This window comes from Octopus bimaculoides, chromosome 1, assembly GCF_046866305.1.
Source record: "Octopus bimaculoides isolate indiv1 chromosome 1, ASM4686630v1, whole genome shotgun sequence".
NCBI classification, from domain to species: domain Eukaryota; kingdom Metazoa; phylum Mollusca; class Cephalopoda; order Octopoda; family Octopodidae; genus Octopus; species Octopus bimaculoides.
Window position 1 is genome coordinate 161,769,728 of NC_142928.1, and position 19,654 is coordinate 161,789,381.

The following is a 19,654-nucleotide window of genomic DNA, read 5'->3' on the forward strand; positions in this document are numbered from 1 at the left end:
ACAAAGATATACATACACATGTATATATGTATTTATATATATGTGATGGGCTTCTATCAGTTTCCAGCTACCAAATCCACTCACACTGCTTTGGTCGGCCCAAGGCTATAGCGGAAGACACTTGCCCAAGGTGCTACGCAGTGGGCCTGAACCCAGAACCAAATGGTTGGGAAGCAAGCTTCTTACCACACAGCCATGCCTGCACCTGTACAATACTGTTAAAAGTTGAATCTTTTCTAGATAGCTTAAGTCCGCCACCTTTCTGTTTCACACACATGAATAATACAAATGTAAAATATCCAAGTATTGCCTATCAACTCAGTTTGTGAGATTATCTGAAATATTCTCTAACAAACCAAGTTTCAGATTTTATAAAACTTTAGAATAATATTTTGTAACTTTTAGCTTCTTCATGCCCAATTCCCAGTTGTGGTTGTTAAATTGTTTTTCACTCGAATGTCATAGTTAAAATCCATAAAATTCACTGTTCTTTTAAAAATCTTATTATCAATCCAAAAGAGACATATACACTAATATAGTTTCGTAGATATAATGGATGTATAAGCAAATTCACATACACTGATGACGTGATATTGCTAAATTAATGCAAGACTGAAGGAATCGATCAAATTTAAACAAATCACATGATCATGAACATTATCTAACATTCATTTTCCATGCTGCCACAAAAAAAAAAAAAAAAATACCAAGAGAAAAAATTGAGCAAGGTTCTATAATTGTGGTGTGGCTTAGATATGGTTGAATGGGTGATGTGTGTTGTTTAAAACACTGACAATATCAGGATTGGTAGAATATTTTTGATAAATCCAAGATGTAGGTAGGTCCCAATATACAAGCAAATCACAAAAACTGTAAAGCAGAAAAAAAGAAAAACAAAAACTAAAATGTAGAAATATTATTTTATTTGTTTAGTTCAAGAGCTGCACCATGCTGAGACACTGCTGTCGTTGAGGAAATAATTTTATTAGATACTTTAAAATGTAAGTAAGCTAAGGTTTCTTTCCAATGATTATTTCTCAACCAGCCAATGAGGAAATCACACTTAAAAGCATTGGTTTAAACAGTCAAAACTACACTTCCTTCCATGGTAGAAGAATAAGATTTCAAAGCAGGCTCCACCTCTTTTGTAATAAATTTCATAACCTGGAAAGTAAAGGAAAAAAAAAATAACAGAAGACAATTCTAAATATTTAATACATTTTGAATGAGAACAAAAAAAAAACAACAACATTTTAATGAATAATTACATGAGGAACTAATAATAAATTCTTGTATTGAAACAATGCTTCAGTTTTATATATAAGAAAATCTCATGTCGGAGTCCAGGCAAATCTACTGATAACAACTGGGCCTACAAGGAGTTTTCTATATGGTTATTTTACTATTAGGAACAGCAGCCACTCTCAAACCATACTCCATTGTCTTAAAATGTGAAAGACATATTAGATAATGTAGTAGTAGATATCCTCCAATGGGATGGTCATTGTTGGAATGCCTTTGATCATAAGTTTGTTTGATTAGGGCTGAAATGGGGCCAAACAACAACAGCTGATGAACTTAAGTAAATTATGGTCACTTTAAACAGTTGAATTGTTATAAAAGTAAACAGATAAATTTGGAATTTTTTTAGTTTCACAGTTAAGTTTAAATCCATTTTACAATCTAAGTAGATGTTAAACTTTTACCTTTGTTGTAAAAGGGAAAGTCATAGATGAAAGCATCAAGCTAAGTAGAGACTGTGTTACCTACTTAGTCCAAGAACATGTTATCTCCAAAAAGTGGTAGAGTAAAAGAATGGCATGCATCTGTCATTTGTGATAAAGCAACAAATGACGACCCTAACCAAGTCTGATTTAATCTACTTTGAACAGTCTTTATACTTTTGGGTTTTCCAGGCTCAGAGAAAAGGCAAGATTAATTATGTTTGACAGAGAGAGATGACTGAGAAAACTTAGTAAGAATTGCGAAGATCAGATCTCTGGAATGAGATAACAAAGATTCATAACAAGTGGTAATCAGATCAATCAAGCTCATGTCCAAATAAGAAGAAAAGGACATAAAATTATGATGATGAAAAACATTGATATTGAAAATTATTTTCAGTTTACCTGGCTTGGTGCTCTTCCAATGAAATTTGTTGGTTTGAAAAGATCATCCAGTTGATCTTTGATTGGCTCAAAATATTTACACTTATGAATTCTTTCCACAAGGTCATTGTCCTTGCCTTCATGTTTTACATGTTGTCCTGCTTCATGTGACAACACTCGAATTTGTTCATGACAAACCTACAAACAGAGAAGAGAAAAAATAGAAGAAAAAAAAGCATTAAATTATTCAATGTTAACTCAAATCATAAAGTATAAGAAACAGGTTAAAAGGAGAAACAAAACAAAACAAAATAATGTTATTCATCATGATCATCATCATTGAATGTTTACTTTGCCCTGCTTGCTTGGGTTGGACAGAATATATTGAGGCAGATTTTTTAAGGCCATATGCTCTTCCTGTTATCATCCCCCACTTGTTTGCATCAAAAAGAAAAGGTCAAAATACTTTCAGTTTCCTTACCTGACGGTTTCCACCAGCTTTTACCATAGCCATGATTATATTTTCAGTAGCCATGAAAGGGAGTTCTTGCTCAATTCTTCTGTGAATAATCTACAAAATTGAAAAATAACAATATTTTAATCTAACAAAATTAGAAAGGAGTAAAAAATCATAATGTCAATAATATAAACAAAAACTCTGTACATAATTGTGAGCAAGTCGTTACATACAATGCTTTTGACTTGTTAATTTTAATATCAGGATATCATTAACCCAACCCCAAGAAAAAAAAAAAAAAACTAGCCCACTTTTTACATATCTTAGTTATCAATCTGAGTGCAATATTGCATCATCATCATCATCATCATTGTTTAACATCCGCTTTCCATGCTAGCATGGGTTGGACGATTTGACTGAGGACTGGTGAACCGGATGGCTGCACCAGGCTCCAATCTGATATGGCACAGTTTCTACAGCTGGATGCCCTTCCTAATGCCAACCACTCCAAGAGTGTAGTGGGTGCTTTTATGTGCCACCAGCACGAGGGCCAGTCACACGGTACTGGCAATGGCCATGCTCAAAATGGTGTTTTTTACGTGCCACCTGCACAGGAGCCAGTCCAGCAGCACTGGCAACGACCTCGCTCGAATGATTTTCATCACCAAAAATCTGACAAATATATTTTGAGTCAAGATTATGGATAAAATGTTCAGATTTCTAACTTCGAGTTAAGCAACTGATCATGTTCCTTTGAACTTGTCATCTGCAAGAATAGATATATGTATATGTATATCCTTTTATAAGGTCTGTGGATGAGTGAAACTGATCAGAATGTAAGTTTAATAGGTTCTTTTACATTTAAAGGAAATATTACACTAGTATTTTATCTTTTACATTTTCTAAAAAGATTACAATTCTTCTAATGTTATTGTGCATTTTTTCCTCCAATTTTTTAATATATATATATATATAGAGATGTAAAACACTGAATTATAAACATGATAATAACATCAAGTATGATAAATATAATGAGAATATGCACATACCTTTGGATAGACAACTAATCCCTCAAAGACATTCTGCATGGTACTTAGTAAAATATCAGCTGTTAAGAAGGATTCTGGGAGACTCAATCGTCTGAAGGAAAAGAAAACAAACTGAATTACTTCAACAATAATTGTTTTAACAACATGATAGTCACCATCATCATCATTATCGTGCACAACCTGATTAACTATATGGGCAACTTGGCTGTATCCTACACTGCCGGACATTTTAAGCATCTCAGCAGTAACTCCTGATGGACCAAAACTTTTCCTACCTCTACGTACTTAACAGTTTTCTCTGTCCTACTACTATCACCTACAACAGATGGTCCTTTTGTTTGAACTATGGTGGGAAAAACATTCTTCACATTTAGTAGCCTTTCTTAACAGCACTTCCATGCCTCTTTCTTTTCAGCATCACTAAGTGCAAGTGTCCTATTATCCATCTGTACACACTTGTCACCCACAGAATCTTAATTTTGTCTAGATACACTGTCTTGCAATCCAGATCACCCCATACCTCTGATCCTCATACTCTAGGACATTGGCAAACTTTTTGCTTTCTGCTTTTCTCTCTACTATGTTAACTATGTATTAGGTGCTTTTACGTGGCACTGCATGGGCACTGCACAGGCATTTTCATGTAGCACAAGTGCTTTTATGTGGCACCGCACAGGCGCTTTCATGTAGCACCACCATGAGTGCTTTACACTATCAGAAGGATCAGTCTTAGCACTTCTGCTCCAGGCTATGTGTCTTCCTGAGTACAGCCAAGCACCAGGTATCTCTCTCTCTCTCTCTCTCTATATATATATATATATATTTATTTATTTATGTGTTTCAGCCAAGTGGCTGCAGTCATGCTGGTGCACCACCGTGAAATATATATATATATATATGTGAAATATATATATATATATATATATATATATTTTTAATAACACTTTGACTCAGCTTCACGTAATTTAAAGTTTCATGGGTGTGTAGGATATGTCCATCTCATCAATGCTAGGAGGCAGAGTAGAAAGTTTGAGAGAAATTCAATGATACCTTCTAAGTGTTTAGGCCTCTGAGCTGACCTCTATTGGTCAGTTCAATAGACACTTAAACACCTAGAAGTTACCCTGAATTTATCTCAAACATTCTAGTCTGCCTAACATCTGATGAGATAGACATGTCCTACATGTCTATGAAACTTTATGTCAATGTGGAGTTGAGTCAAACTGTTATTAAAAATATTTGTAACTCGTACTAAAAGTATTAGGTTCTATTTTCTTTCACCTGTTCACTCACATGTGTTGCTGTTATCATCATCATCATCATCATTTTCCTCTGCTAGCATAAATTGGATGGTTTGATAGAAGCTGGTAAAGTTGTGCCAAGCTGCAATGTCTGCTTTGGCATAATTTGTATGGCAGGATGCCCTTCCAAATGCCAACTGCTTTTCAGAGTGTACTGGGTGCTTTTTATGTGACACCAGCACTCAGGTTTGTGTGTATGTGTGTATATATATATATATATATATATATATATATATATATATATATATATATATATATATATATATATATTCCTTTCCCAAGCGTCCAATAACACTATCCGTATCACATCCTCACTTTGTTGTTTTTTTGTTATTGTTTTTTTGTATTTTTTTGAACTTATATATATATATGTATATATATATATATATATATATATATACACACACACAAATAAATATATATATCTTTTAATGTCCATTTTCCATGTGGGCATGAGTTGGATGGTTTGACAGGAGCTGGTAAGGCTGGAGCCCACACTAGGCTCCATTGACTGTATTGATATGGTTTCTATGGCTGGATGCCCTTCCTGACACCAACCACTTTACAGAGTGTACTGAATGCTTTTTACAAGGCACTAGAAAAATGAAAGATAAAAAAGAAAAACCAGTAACCTATTTGCACTGTCATCCAAAGTTCTTTCCATCCATTGAACCGATGCTGTCATCAAGGCATTAGGAAGGAGAGCCATTAAGTGGCGAGATAAAGCACAACATCTTTCACTTCGCATTGGGTTTCGCTTATAAGGCATTGCACTAGACCCTGCAATAACATGGAAAAGATTAAAAAACAATAATCATATGATCACTAAACAACAATGTCTACACTCTTTTACTCTTTTACTTGTTTCAGTCGTTTGACTGTGGCCATGCTGGAGCACCGCCTTTAGTCGATCAAATCGACCCCAGGACTTATTCTTTGGAAGCCTAGTACTTATTCTATCGGTCTCTTTTTGCTGAACCGCTAAGTTACGGGGACGTAAACACACCAGCATCGGTTGTCAAGCGATGGTGGGGGAACAAACACAGACACACACACACACACATATATATGTATATATATACATATATACGACGGGCTTCTTTCAGTTTCCGTCTACCAAATCCACTCACAAGGCTTTGGTCGGCCCAAGGCTATAGTAGAAGACACTTGCCCAAGGTGCCACACAGTGGGACTGAACCCGGAACCATGTGGTTGGTAAGCAAACTAATTACCACACAGCCACTCCTGCGCCTGCCCCACAATCACATGGTCCCAGATTCAATCTCACTCTATAGCACTTTGGGCTAGTGTCTTCTATTATACTTGAAGATGACTAATGTTTCATGAGTGACATTATGGAGACAAAAACTGCAAAAGCCTTTCATATATATTACATAAGACTGTATGTGTGTATGTAGCATTTTTTATATTACTGAGAGATATAGAATGCAATACATGAGATAGAATGCTTATATTATTTTAATTACAGCAGAGAAGCTACATCAGTGATTCAAGAATCTTACGCAAAATGCACCTCTCAAATGCATTTGCAAAAAACCTTTGAGCCTTGAGTCACTGACACAAAAGAAATTACATATATATTTATATATGTTGTTTGTTCGTTTAAAATCTGTTTTTTTATGCAAACATAGTTTAGATGGGAACTGACTTTTAAGCATGTCTTTATGGCTACATGCTCTTCCTGTGGCCAATACTTGCCTGTTTGTTTTAAGTGGTTTTTATATTCCACAGATTTTCAAAACACTGAACAACTAGTCATAGCATCAACAAAAAATGTCAATATCAGTAACACTTTGCCCAAAAGGTGACAGGTGAAATACCAACATTCACTCACATTCACATAAACACACACATAAAAAAAACCCACCACCACCAGCAGCAGCAGCAGTTTAATCATCATTTTTCTATGCTTGCATCGGTCACATGATATTTATTGAGAAGGAGTTTTTATGCCCAAGTGCTCTTCCTGTCAGCAACTCTTGCTCATTCCCAAGCAAAGTAATATTTCTCTTCATCCTTCAAAAGTGAACTACACAGGGACTGGATTTGATTTTAAGGTTGCAAAAACCACACTGCTTGTATGATGATAACATTTGTTTACAATTAATGTACAACGTCAAGAGGAGATGTAAACACACACACACACACACACTCATGCGCATATAGTATTGCTAGATACTGTTTAAGAATTTTATAAAATGCAAAGGATTTTAAAAGCTCTTTGTTTCGTTTGTTTTGTTTTTCATTAAAAAAGATGAAAACAATAAAAATTATTTTAGGAAACAAAGGTAAGCACTCACCAATTTGATCTTTCTCAAATGGTTCCTCAATTTCTTTGAAATTTGCTAAAATCCGAATATCTGAACAGATCTATAAATTTATTGGAAACATAAGTAAGACATATTAGAGAATGCATTTTACATTTTGATAAAATTGGCATTTAGTAGTCTGGTTGAATAAAATGTGCAAGTGGCTAAAAATGGTCAGCAGAATGACACCCAGGAGTGTAAGAAGGGTGAAAACATTTGCCCGGAGGATGTTCTCAAGATCTTATGCTGTTCAGTTTCCCTGAGTATTTCTTACTACTGATAATTAATTGAGTCATGGATAAAATATACCAAAATAAAAAAAATAGGTTGGTGTCACAGCTAGACCACCAGTTGGACAATAAAGTTTATGATACCATTAAATCCATAACATCAATCAATATGTCAACACCAATTCAAAATAACTTGTATCTACATTATTTACATTTGACGGATATTTGTCCTCATCTTGTTTGCAACAGCTACCCCAAAAACATACTATCCACTCCAATTATGAAGAAAAGAGAGGATGAAACCAATAAACTGTCCACAGTCTGCCTACCCTATGTGAAAGGCCTCTCCAAAAAGATACAAAAGATATGCGGCCCATATGACATCTGGACAGTATTCAAGAGTAATACAACACTTCGCAAATGTCTCCTCCGAGTAAAACCACCAATAGAAGAGAATATGACCAAAGACTGTGTGTACTCCATCCCATGCAGCTGTGGTAGGTTATACAAAGGCGAAACATGCCGCCCCCTCAAAATAAGGGTAGAGGAACATCGTAAAGCTGTGACACGAGGAGATATTGATAAATCAGGTATAGCTGATTATGTATGGGAAAATGGAGACCACCTCCCCCTGCGGGATGAAGTTAAAATAATAGACAGAGAACACCACTGGAAAATATGAAAACTAAAAGAAGCAGCACATATGCTAGGACACAACAACCTCCTAAGCAGACCGAGTGCAGATATGAATAGCTTATGGGAACTGGTATTAAGGAAGGATCTTTGATCTTGTGATCTTCGGATATGAAGAAACTGTCATCATATGTCTGTGTGTGTTAGTGTGTGTGTGTGTGTGCATGTAACTGTGTGTGTGTGTGTGAGTGCATGTGAATGTGTAAGTGCATGTGGATGTGTTGTGTGTGAGTGTATATGAATGTGTGTGTATGAGTGCATGTGAATGTGTGTGTATAAGTGCCTGTGAATGTGTGTGTGTTTTGCATCCACATCTTCCCAATTACACCATAGCCTGTCAATGACATTCTTTTAGAGATAAAAATTATTCACACTACATCATTCATGAGACACAAAAGCCGTGAAATTTTTAATAAAGTAATAGTGAAGTAGATATTCATAGCAAGAAATGTCTCAGCTATCAGATTTATTCAAAACACATTTCAATTTTTAAAAAAATAGATGGAAAATACCAGAAATAAACCCTTACTTTATGAACAGTAGCTCCTAAACTTGCTAAGCTTGTTAATGAGTCAACGTCCACCTTTCGGCTGTAGGTCTGACTACAAATTAGGTAATGGCTGTAAAACATGGAAATGATATTAATAAAAATATTTTTCTACAAATAACTTTGATCACTGCAAACAATTCTAACTCCAGAAAACAAACACATAGGCATATTTACAGTTCTGTCTCTTCTACTATCACCCAGGGCCAACCAGAAAAATTGTGAGTGAATCTGATAAATGGAAACTGAAAGAAGACCATCATGAGTGTGTATGTGTGTGTGTGTGTAGTGGGGTACATGCCTATATCCATATCTATGTTTACACTTGTAATTCATAATGCCATTGTATCCCTGTATGTCTTGTAACTTACCAGAGACTGATAAAATAAGTAGTGAGGTTAATATGAACAACTAAATCAAGGGGGCGATGCCCCAGCATGATGCAGTGTAATGACTAAAACCAATTAAATAACTAAAGTAAATGAATATATTTCTCAAGAGACCAGCTTTTTCATTTTTCTAGCACAAAAATGGCAGTAAATGGATGTTCTGGTTCATCTTCTAAGGGTTAGTAATTTTGCCAAAATAAGTTAAGTGTTCAAGTTATTATCCTACCTGGGAAAACCAGCCATTTCTGTAACCATTTCATCCAATTTCTCCACCTATTAGAAAACAGAAAATATAAAATGTTACCTATATATATATGTGTGTGTTTCTGTGAAGATGCAAGGCCTAGTGTTGCACTCATGATTGCCAGATCATGGGTTCAATTTCCAGACCAGGTGGCATATTGTGATCTTGAGCAAAACACTTCATTTCATGTTGCCCCAATCCACTCAGTTGTAAATGGGTAACCCTGTAATAGAACAGTCTCTTCTGATCAGGGGGAATGTTGGTCTGGTCACATAACTGGCAGGTCAGCATCATTTGAAGGCTAAAACAATGCAAAGCTCATTGCAACCAGCGATGTATTACAACATCTGATAGTCTGGTAGTCTGTAATATTTTCCTATTCATAACACTTTTAGACTTTTAAGACTTTTAATCATGCATTTTAAACAAATATAGAGAAGAAATAGGAAATTACTTTTTCTTCATCACCATCAAAGAGTTCGAGAAAGCTTGCTTGTGTTCCAGTTGTACCTTTCACTCCACGGAATCGTAGATCATCTCTGGCTCTCTCTATGTTAGTGAGATCTTTTAATAAATCTTGGATCCAGAGACAAGCTCTTTTACCGACAGTAGTGAGCTGAGCAGGTCTAATTTTAAAATCAAAATGAAAAAATTAAAATTACAGAAATAAAAAGAGAACCTTAAAAAAAAAAAGAAAACTTATAGCATACAATCGATTATTACAGGTATACATTTTTTACAGTATTCTGTATATAAGAAACTTATTTTCATCAATTTGATAAGTTCTTCAAGACAAAACTCAAAGACCATTGAGTAACTATTCAGCTAATAAAAGCAGTACTATATATAGGCATGACTGTGTAGTTAAAAAGCTTGATTTGGGCTTGTCTCATTACATGACACCTTGGGCAAGTGCCTTTTACTATAGCCACAGGCCAACTAATGCCTTGTGAGAGAACTTGATAGATGAAAGCTGTGTGGAAGCCCTGTATATATATGTGTGTGTGCTTGTCCACCACTTGACAACTTGTTTGTTTGCTGACATTCTCAGAACTAAGCAGTTTGACAATAATAAATCAACAGAATAAGTGCCAGACTTAAGAAAATAAACCATAAAACCTTAGAGGCAAGAACCCCAACATTGGCTCCTCTCTGATGACAGAAATGAGCAAAAAATGCATTTATTTTTTCTAAAATACTGTAGTAACGCCGTGCGCATGCGTGGAATTAAACAAGCAAGCGTTCCCGCTCAATTCATTCTCTTTCTTGCTGGCCAGCAATAGAGCATGGACGTGTCAAGCAGTGTCTCTAACATTCCAACCTGGAGACAGTCTCTTAACGTGTATAGCTGTCACTCTCCATCTTTCGGACTTACACTCGACAGCTCGCTCACATCTACATAACAACGTCCCAACAACTATGCTCACACACATAGAAGCTGTAACAACAAGAGCTAAAGATGTATATATTTACCACCTGAATAAACGTTGTTTAAGTTGATAGTCTGGAGTTCAGCGTTCCGTTATATTTCTTAATTTTATATAGGAAAGTCAGGTATCTAATGATGTATAACCAACTTTCCTATAATACAATTCAAACCATATTGAAATTGTGTCCATACTATGAATATTCTATATTGGGTGTTTAATGAGTACAATATAAGCAACAACAAATGGAAGAAAACCTTAAGTACAGGAATTAACATAAGACGAATTTTTTAACATTTTATGCTAAGGTTTTCATAGCAGCTGTGATTACAGAGTACTATCTCTTCATAGACAAACCAACTGTAAAGTTATGATACAATATAATTGCTTAACAAAGGTTAAACCTATGATATTCAAGTAATCTGCTCCAATGGCCAGCATCAAAAACAGGATCAGGCAGTGTCAAAAAACACTTGTAAATCCACACAGATATGCCTGCATTTAAATTTCTTTAGAAGTCTGTAAATTAAAATTAACCAGAACTGGAAATTTTATAACATTTTAACAATATCTTCTTGTAACCAAAATATTATAATTCCCTTTCTGTACACAAGCTTGGCATGTGATGGTAAATAACTTATGTTAATTCATACTCACTGCAGATGAGTGTAACCCAAACAAGGAAGATCTTTATGCGCAACAGCAAAAGATGATAATCTCTGAATGCATCGAGCCAACTGAAAGAGTTATAAACACCCAAGACAGATGAAATATAAGTAATGTTTAGATTAAGCTGCAACTGACATCTGAAGAGGGTTACACATATAACTATAATACACTAAATATTAAACATAAAAACTAATCCTATTTCAAAGATGAATGGTCAGCATCAAGAACAAAATCAGGTAGTAAATTACTTTGATAACATTATGTTAATACCTAAACTTTAATCAATGCTTGCATAAAAAAATTCGTGTATTTGGTATTTTGTTTTTTATTTGACCATATATTAGTTAAGCTTGAACAGAGGAAACACATTCAATATGTAACAGGTTAAGTATTATAATCAATGACTGTTGGGAGTCACCAATTTGTAATGGTTAAGTGTAAGATCCAATTTTAACAGTTTATAAACATCGGAGGTCACCAATCACGTGTAACAATAATATGCACCGAATAAATGAGAGAAGATATTAATTGTTAGTTGAAATGGTCATTTATTTATTATTGTCATCATTACAAAGTACTTTACAACTACTTGGTATTGTTTGAGGAATACAAGAGTCTGTAGATAGTTAGCTTCATTTGGGAGTGACTACTAGAGATAGAAAGAGTAAGAGAACCTAGGCAGATAGAAAAAGTAAGAGCTGTGTTGTCCCTTGCATAAAGGCGCTTCGTCCATCAGTGCTAGAAGAAAGAAGGAAGAAAGCAAGATGCTCTTTGACCAGAGGCCAAGCAACCAAAGAGTTAGGACTGATTTTAGGTTGCTTATTTATATCTTTCCTAACCAAACTAGGTCAGGCTAAACAGAGTATTTTCCCTCTGTATCATGTATGTCTCAAAAAAGGTTAAAAGGTCAGTCTACTCTCATTAATTTCCGAGTGCAATAGGAAGAGGACTTGTAGGAAAATGTAGATTCAGTTTTGAATCCTGGCTTAGAAATTTGAAAGCTATTTGTAACAAATATAAGTTCACAAAAGAATTTCAGTTTCTTAAACTGTGCAGTGTCAGATGGAATAGGATTATGAAATTTTTAAAGAGTATATCTACAATTTAACAGTTTATAATCTTCATGAATATTCCAATAATACACTGACAGAATAGAATCTAGATGTTAGTAATCATACAATGGAAGATTGAATTGTACAAAGTTTCACTCGAAAACAAAAAAAGTTATTCAATATAATCCATTTTCTTACCTTAGGAAGTAAAATGTTAAAACCATCTTTCAAGACAATAAGATCCTATAAAGTAGAAATTTATTTCAATTACACAATACACTAGCCCTGCAAACTCCCTACTCTATTCTTCACTTTTATGAAGCTAGAAATGAGTAGAGAGTCTGCCATACTATATCAAGTATATATTAGTAAAACTGGACAGATTTATATTATATACAAAGGTTTTGATTAAAATTGGCTGGAGGATCTCACAGCTAGTCTCAGTATTCTATACTAATCAACTGGATTAACAGCATTCTGATAGTGGCTACTCTATTATGGATGTTTTTCTGAAAAACAATAAAAACTCATTAATCTCCAAAGACCCCTTTTCTTCTGCATATCAATTACAACCATATAATTACACCAGTTATTTTTATAAGCCAACAATGGAGTCAACTATCCCTCAAATTTCACCTGACCACTTTGAAGAGAGGGATACATTATATAATGTAGTCCTAGATACACAACGCTTGAGTAAAGGATTGATCACAGGTCTGCTAAGAAGGAGTAGCAACAGCAATGCTATGTTTTTCATTGCTCTTTCAACCAAAAGTGTCATAAATTTAAAACCTGATCAGCCTCCTAAATAATCTATGCACTCAATATAAAAACAAAAGAAACAAATTCTATCACATTCTGCTTTAAGGTTCAGATACCATGGCATTTAATAAGAATGAAACAAATATTTCTCAACACTGCAAAATAGTATCGCTACTTCTAGACACCTCAGAATTACACATTCTTAAAAAAGGCCATTATACATGTTAATTCTATTTAAAAGAAGCTTCACTGATAAAAGACAGTTAGACAATAGGAACATACGGAGCAATGAATTACATATCAAAAGGAATGAAGCAGAGAAATAAACTGTTGTGCTGTCTTTACCACTCAGTTTTGATTGCTTTTGCATCATCATCATTTTAACATCCACTTTTCTATGCTAGAATGAGTCAGGCAGAATTTGTTGAGGTAGATTTTCTACAACCAAATACCCTTCCCTGTTTTATGGCTGGACATGTTTTCATAGATGTTTGGAAACAAATGACACTGCATATATATATGACTGTGACACTGGTTTACAACAATCTCACGACTGTCAAGACATTGTTGGCTTGTAATGACAGTGGTTCAGAAAACAATCCTACTATACCAATCATTAACCATAGCTTTTTGCTGCTCAACCCTTTAGAGACAAAACCAATACTAAAGAAGACAAAGCCAAGAATGTCATTTAAAATTCTGTAAAAAAAAATATCTGAATCATAAGAAAGAAAATTTTAAAACTTTTCTTTTATTTTTTACTTGTTTAATCACTGAATTATGGCCATGCTGGGGTACAGCCATGAAGAGTTTTAGTCTAAATGGATCAATCCCAGTACTTATTCTGTTGGTCCCTTTTGCTGAATTGCTTGGTCAGGGGGACATAAACAAACCAACAATGGTTTTCATGCAGTGGGAGGTAGGGAAGAAACACAGATGCACACACACTTGCTTACACACACACACATATATCCAGACATACAACAGGTTTCTACACTATTTCCATCTACCAAATTCATTCACAAGGCATTGGCTTGTCTGGGGTTATAGTAGAGGACATATGTATAAGATACTGCACATTGTCCCTTTCTTTTTTTTAAAGGGCAAAAAGGATTAAGAATCAATAGATGTGGCTTACTAGTCATAGGAATCTAATTAGTTGTGGAACTGGAATTAATTTTAGTTTTCTGATCAACTCAGCAAATCGCTTACTCTCTTTGCAATTTTTTCTGAATTTATACCTGTAATTGCTCACTGCCTTATTCAATGGAGAATGTGATGAACCAGAATAGTGCTTAGATTTATGCCGTTGACATGGAAACACTTATTCTAAAAATAAAGTTACTTGAAAAAGTTTGGACAACAATGAAATAATATTCCACTTTCTGTTTTTTTAACAATATTCAGTCATATAACTTCGTTTAACAAACAATAAATCTACGATTAAGCAATAGATAAATTAAAACATAAACTACATACAGTGTTGTCTCCTACATAGGCTGATGTGGCTCCTAAATGTATTATAGGTGCAGCTTTAGGACAGCAAGAAGCAAATGTATGAATGTGGGCCATAACATCATGACGGACTCTTTTCTCTTCTTCAGCAGCTTGAGCGAAATCAATATTATCCAAATTGGATTCTAATTCAGAGAGTTGTTCTTCATTGATATCTAAACTGAGAGCCTGAAACATTTAAAACATATTTTAAAATGAAATACACGTTTATTATGCATAAATCAAAAGCTTTTCAACTAAAACTCTTAAATAACTACCTCAACCCTTTTGATACCAACCTAGCTGAAACTGCCTCTGGCTCTGTAGTACAAATGTCTTGTTTGCAAAAGTTTTGAATTAAAATATTCCACCAAACCTTAGTCACAATTTAGGTTCCTAACACTAGCTTAATGGTAACCAAGTTATTTTACTAAATTCTTTGTAATATTTAAAATTAATTGAAAGAAACACAGAGCATCTCAAGAGAAACATGGTAACAAATGGATTGTCTTTAGATGATTTACTTTCCAATATTAAAATTCTAATGTTAATAGTACTTTAGTTTAAAATTCTGTTAAATTTTCAAATGAAAACTAATTGAAATTAACTTTTATGCAGAGGTAAGATCACCATGTCTTTTAGGAAGTTAATCTAATTTGTATCACAACATATTTTCTGCAAACACTATTAATTTATCAAAATCATATCCCCTTACAATACTAATGTAACCATCTTTAAAAAAATATATAATTTTTTTTGACAAGTTTCATAGCCAATTTGGTAATCCTTATGTTTAGCATTATATCAAAAAAAATTTGAATATTGAATAGGTGTAGGAGTGGCTGTGTGGTAACATATTTGCTCAAGGTTCCACGTAGTGGGACTGAACCCAGAACCATTCTTACCATACAGCTATGCCTGCACCTGTTAATATTTTGGGGTAGGAAAACCTAAACAGACATGGGATGAAGGGGTGAAAACTAATCTAAAGATATTGAACCTCACAAAAGAGATGACAAACAACTGCAACACTGTATTGGGACAAACCTACTCTCAAACAAGCATAGCAGAAAGAATGCTAGTGAAATATTGATGGCAGGATGCTCTTGCTATAATTCATCCACTACTCCTCCCTTGCCATTTGTTCACTGTCCAATCTCAGCCTCCCCACCCAGTATGCTTTCATTCTCTGCTCTCACCCAACCTTTATGAAACCTTCCTCTCTCTATCCTTTTCTCATCTCCCTGCTCTCAGCACATTAACTTTCTATTCAGTCCCACTTCTAGTGTACCCTCCAGCCTCTCAATCTGAGATACTTTTTCTGCATTCACACTCTGCTTTTTCTGTCCACCACCTCTACCATATCCTTTAGCTACTCTTTCCCTCCTTGCTTTTGCTCACCCACCCTCTGCTTAACTCTCTTTCACTCCTATGCCACCTTTGCACCTTCTGATCTCTAGTCTGCATCCATGATCCCTCCACACCTCTTCTCTTCAATAGTCTCTTCCCAGAACCTTGCTGTTTCTGTTTATCTTTCTCATGTTTTTCCTTTTCCTCATACTTTCCTTTCAACCCTTCCCCACTGTCCCTCTGTTTCTCAATAACACCTGATGCTAATCCCTTCCCTATCAGTCACATCAATACTCCTTCTCCCAACAGTGACTACTTTGTAACTCTCTCCACAGCCACCTTTTCACAACTATCAATCTGTTCCTCTTTTCATACTTTACCCTTTCTCATCACTCTGTCAAGAACCAATGTTCTATTCTCCTTTAGTTATAGAGGCCCCAATAGGTTCTTAGACTTGCAATATGCAAGGTAATCTCACTAGTGCTGGTACCACAAAAAGATCACCCAGTACACTATCTAAAGTGGTTGGTATCAGGAAGGCCATCCAGTCATAGAAAATGTCAGAACAGATCATGGGCCACTATATAGTCCTCCAATTTGTCATACACAGTCAATCCATCACAAGCATGGAGAACGGATGTTAAATGATAATAGCTATAGCATAATTTCTTTTGGAACTCAGTGTGTGTTCGTTCTTAAAATTTCTATTAGGATGCTATATTTTTGTTATTCTATTTAAAAAAATTATATTTACTGTGAGCTGGGATTACGATTTTTCGGGTGGACATTGTGACATTATGTCAGGGAATTCAGTACTATTTTTATAATGCTAAACAGAAGGCTCACGGAATCCATTTGACAAATTCGACGGTATCAAGCAAGACACCAATTAAATCACAATCCAATTCATCGACGAAACTGTAAGATTCAAAGGGGAATAATTCGAAATATGCAAGTTATGTGTTCTTGCATCTCTGTCCCAACCGGAGCTATTGCATATCTTTGTTGAAGGAAAACATTATGGGAGCGAGTATCCTCACAGCTTCATTCTTGTAGCATCTTTATTTGCCTTTCTTTTATGCATCACAGAATGCGATGCGATATAATGTAACGCTTAAATGTTTATGCAAGAAAAAGACTCTGAAGATTGTAATTTAAATAGAACATTCAGTTTTTATGTAAAAAAAAAATGAAATTCCCATATACGAGCATACATATCTATATTTTCTTCTGTAGTACTTATAACCTGATATCGTTCGAATGATTACCGGTGCATCTAGTGTTCGCATATGTTATGTTGAAGTAGTACAGATACCTAGTTATATCTACCGCTAGTTTCGTTATTGTACGTGAGAGTAATTCTGGCAGAGTTTGTTCTATTTCTACGGTAATACCATTTAGGCATTTCTATATTGTATATCCTTGCGACGATGGGCTCCACCATAGACTTTGTTAACCTTCCTTAGACCTTAACTAACGGTACCACATGGAGATGAAGGCTTCACTGTAAATGCAGCTGGGTTTAATTATTTTTTGTGAATAGTATTGACCAATGTTTTCTGCTTTTCCGTCAGTTTCGGGAATAAGTATTTCAGTTCGAACAATTGCACGAACTCATTGCATTATTATATAGTATAAGTAACTTATATAGCATAACATGTGTATACCCTACGTAATCCTTTAGCAAAGCCTGAGTAATACAATGTAAAACAACTTTGATCTTTTTCAACTTACATAATTTCATACGCGAGTTAGTAATAGTGATAGTCTGAAGAGCCTTGAGACTAAGAAACAATAACACGTCTTTTCAACCTAAGAATTGTAACATACCGAAGGAAGATGTAGTGTGAACAGCAATTCAATTTAGAAAAGCAATAACAATAAAATTTAGGCGGAATTCTGGATTAAGCACTTGATATCTTTTTTTATTTTTTGGAATTTTCAGAAAATTTGTGTTCTACACGCATAAATTCATACGATTATGAAAAATAGTGACAGAGTACCAGTAAACTAATCCCAAGCAAATAATTCTAGCTCAATTACTTATGTTAATAAAATTACGAGGTCTTTGTTGCTATTGTGCGAAGTATATATATAAACTGAAATTCAATATCAAATATGCCAAACTATTGCCGAATATGTAAATTATGTACGTTCACCTTTTGCGACTTAGCAAGCCAAAACCAAAGTTGTCTCCATGTTCTAAATTTTTTCATTTCACTGAAATTAAAAGACATCTCAGGACTAGCATAACGAGAAACAAGAGGGCTCCGATAAGACATGTATTTCTCCATTTTCGGATTATTTTGGTTTGCAAAATACTCGAATATGATTTCTAAGTTCCCGCTCCGCGTATTTGACTAATTACCCCGTTGTCTTCTAAAGCGGTGTCGAAAAGCATGCATGCTTCTCCTGATGTAATAATAAGACAAATTATTTTCCTCACTAAATTGAAATTGATTTCATTCAGATATCCCAAAATATTTCATATAATTAATTAAAAAGTTACAGCGGGTAATTAGAAGCATATTATAAATTAATTAATGTAAGAAATAAATGACAGTATTTGTCGAAGGGAGATTACTACGAAGTACAGTGCCCGGAGTTCGTAACTACAATACCAAGGTGTCTGTTCCCCGAAACTACCAATTACATTTTTTCCGTTTTAACTTTGATTTTACCAATTTTTTTTCTTTTTACAGCCTTGGAAATGATGGGGGACATCCTTTTATGATTTTTATGATTTTTTTTCCACCTCATGGTTTTTTTCATCACATCGGGATCAATTTTGGCCAATTTTCTTGTACTATACAATAAAAAACCATAGAAGAAGCCTTTTCAGTAAATAAATAAATTTTGAAGATATTTTCAGACTAAATTTCGATGCTTTAAAGACGATTCTGTTTCAGCCAAGAAATTTTTCCCTAATTCAATTTTTCTTACTCCACCATCATCTCCATTTAGTCCTTACTCTAATTCTAAATTTAACACTAGCCCCAAACTCTAAACCTTAATATGAAGCCTTAACTCTAAGCCTTAAGCCTAAACATATCCCTAATCTTAATCTTAACCCTATCCCTGAACTCTAAATTCTAAAATGTAACCTGAAGCATATTACTAACAATAACCCTGAAAAAATTTAAACTGCCATTTGTTAATTTCTTTTTTCCTAATTCAATATATTCAATATGAGAGGGAAGACCTATCCTATACATACTTCCTCAACAACACTGATCACAAGAAGTCTGCTAGATTGTAAACAGCAATCTGCTTTGGACAAGCCACACCTCTAAGATTGTCAAGAAGGCTGAGGGTGTCCTAGCATCACTCAGTAAAACCTTTGTCAGCTGCTCTCCAGCTATCTATTTAAAACTGTATATGACAATGGTACATCCACACTTAGAATTTGCATCACCAGTCTGAAAACTCTGTCTTGCTCAGCATATCAATTTCCTGGAAACTGTTCAAAAACATGCTAGAAAACGAGTACCTGCTGTCAGGCATCTACCATACTCTGAATGTCTTGCTTCCCTGGACATGAATACATTGAAG

The 19,654-nt window shown here is 34.7% G+C and overlaps 1 protein-coding gene across 2 annotated transcripts; it reads right to left on the reverse strand.

Moving 5' to 3' along the window:
* Positions 1-906: 906 nt before the first annotated feature.
* Positions 907-18,726, reverse strand: LOC106884423 (adenylosuccinate lyase). 2 transcript variants are annotated; one of them, XM_014935799.3, is made up of 13 exons: positions 18,262-18,726; positions 14,738-14,941; positions 12,695-12,739; positions 11,433-11,512; positions 9,803-9,974; positions 9,331-9,377; positions 8,698-8,788; positions 7,237-7,306; positions 5,548-5,695; positions 3,615-3,705; positions 2,590-2,679; positions 2,130-2,306; positions 907-1,164 (listed from the first exon to the last, which is right to left on the reverse strand). In XM_014935799.3, the coding sequence occupies exons 1-13, from the start codon at positions 18,394-18,396 to the stop codon at positions 1,078-1,080; spliced, it is 1,437 nt and encodes a 478-aa protein (XP_014791285.1). In that variant the 5' UTR covers positions 18,397-18,726; the 3' UTR covers positions 907-1,077. The 2 variants fall into 2 exon arrangements, with proteins under 2 accessions (XP_014791285.1, XP_014791286.1); XM_014935800.3 differs by having other exon boundaries at positions 16,857-18,481.
* Positions 18,727-19,654: the final 928 nt, after the last annotated feature.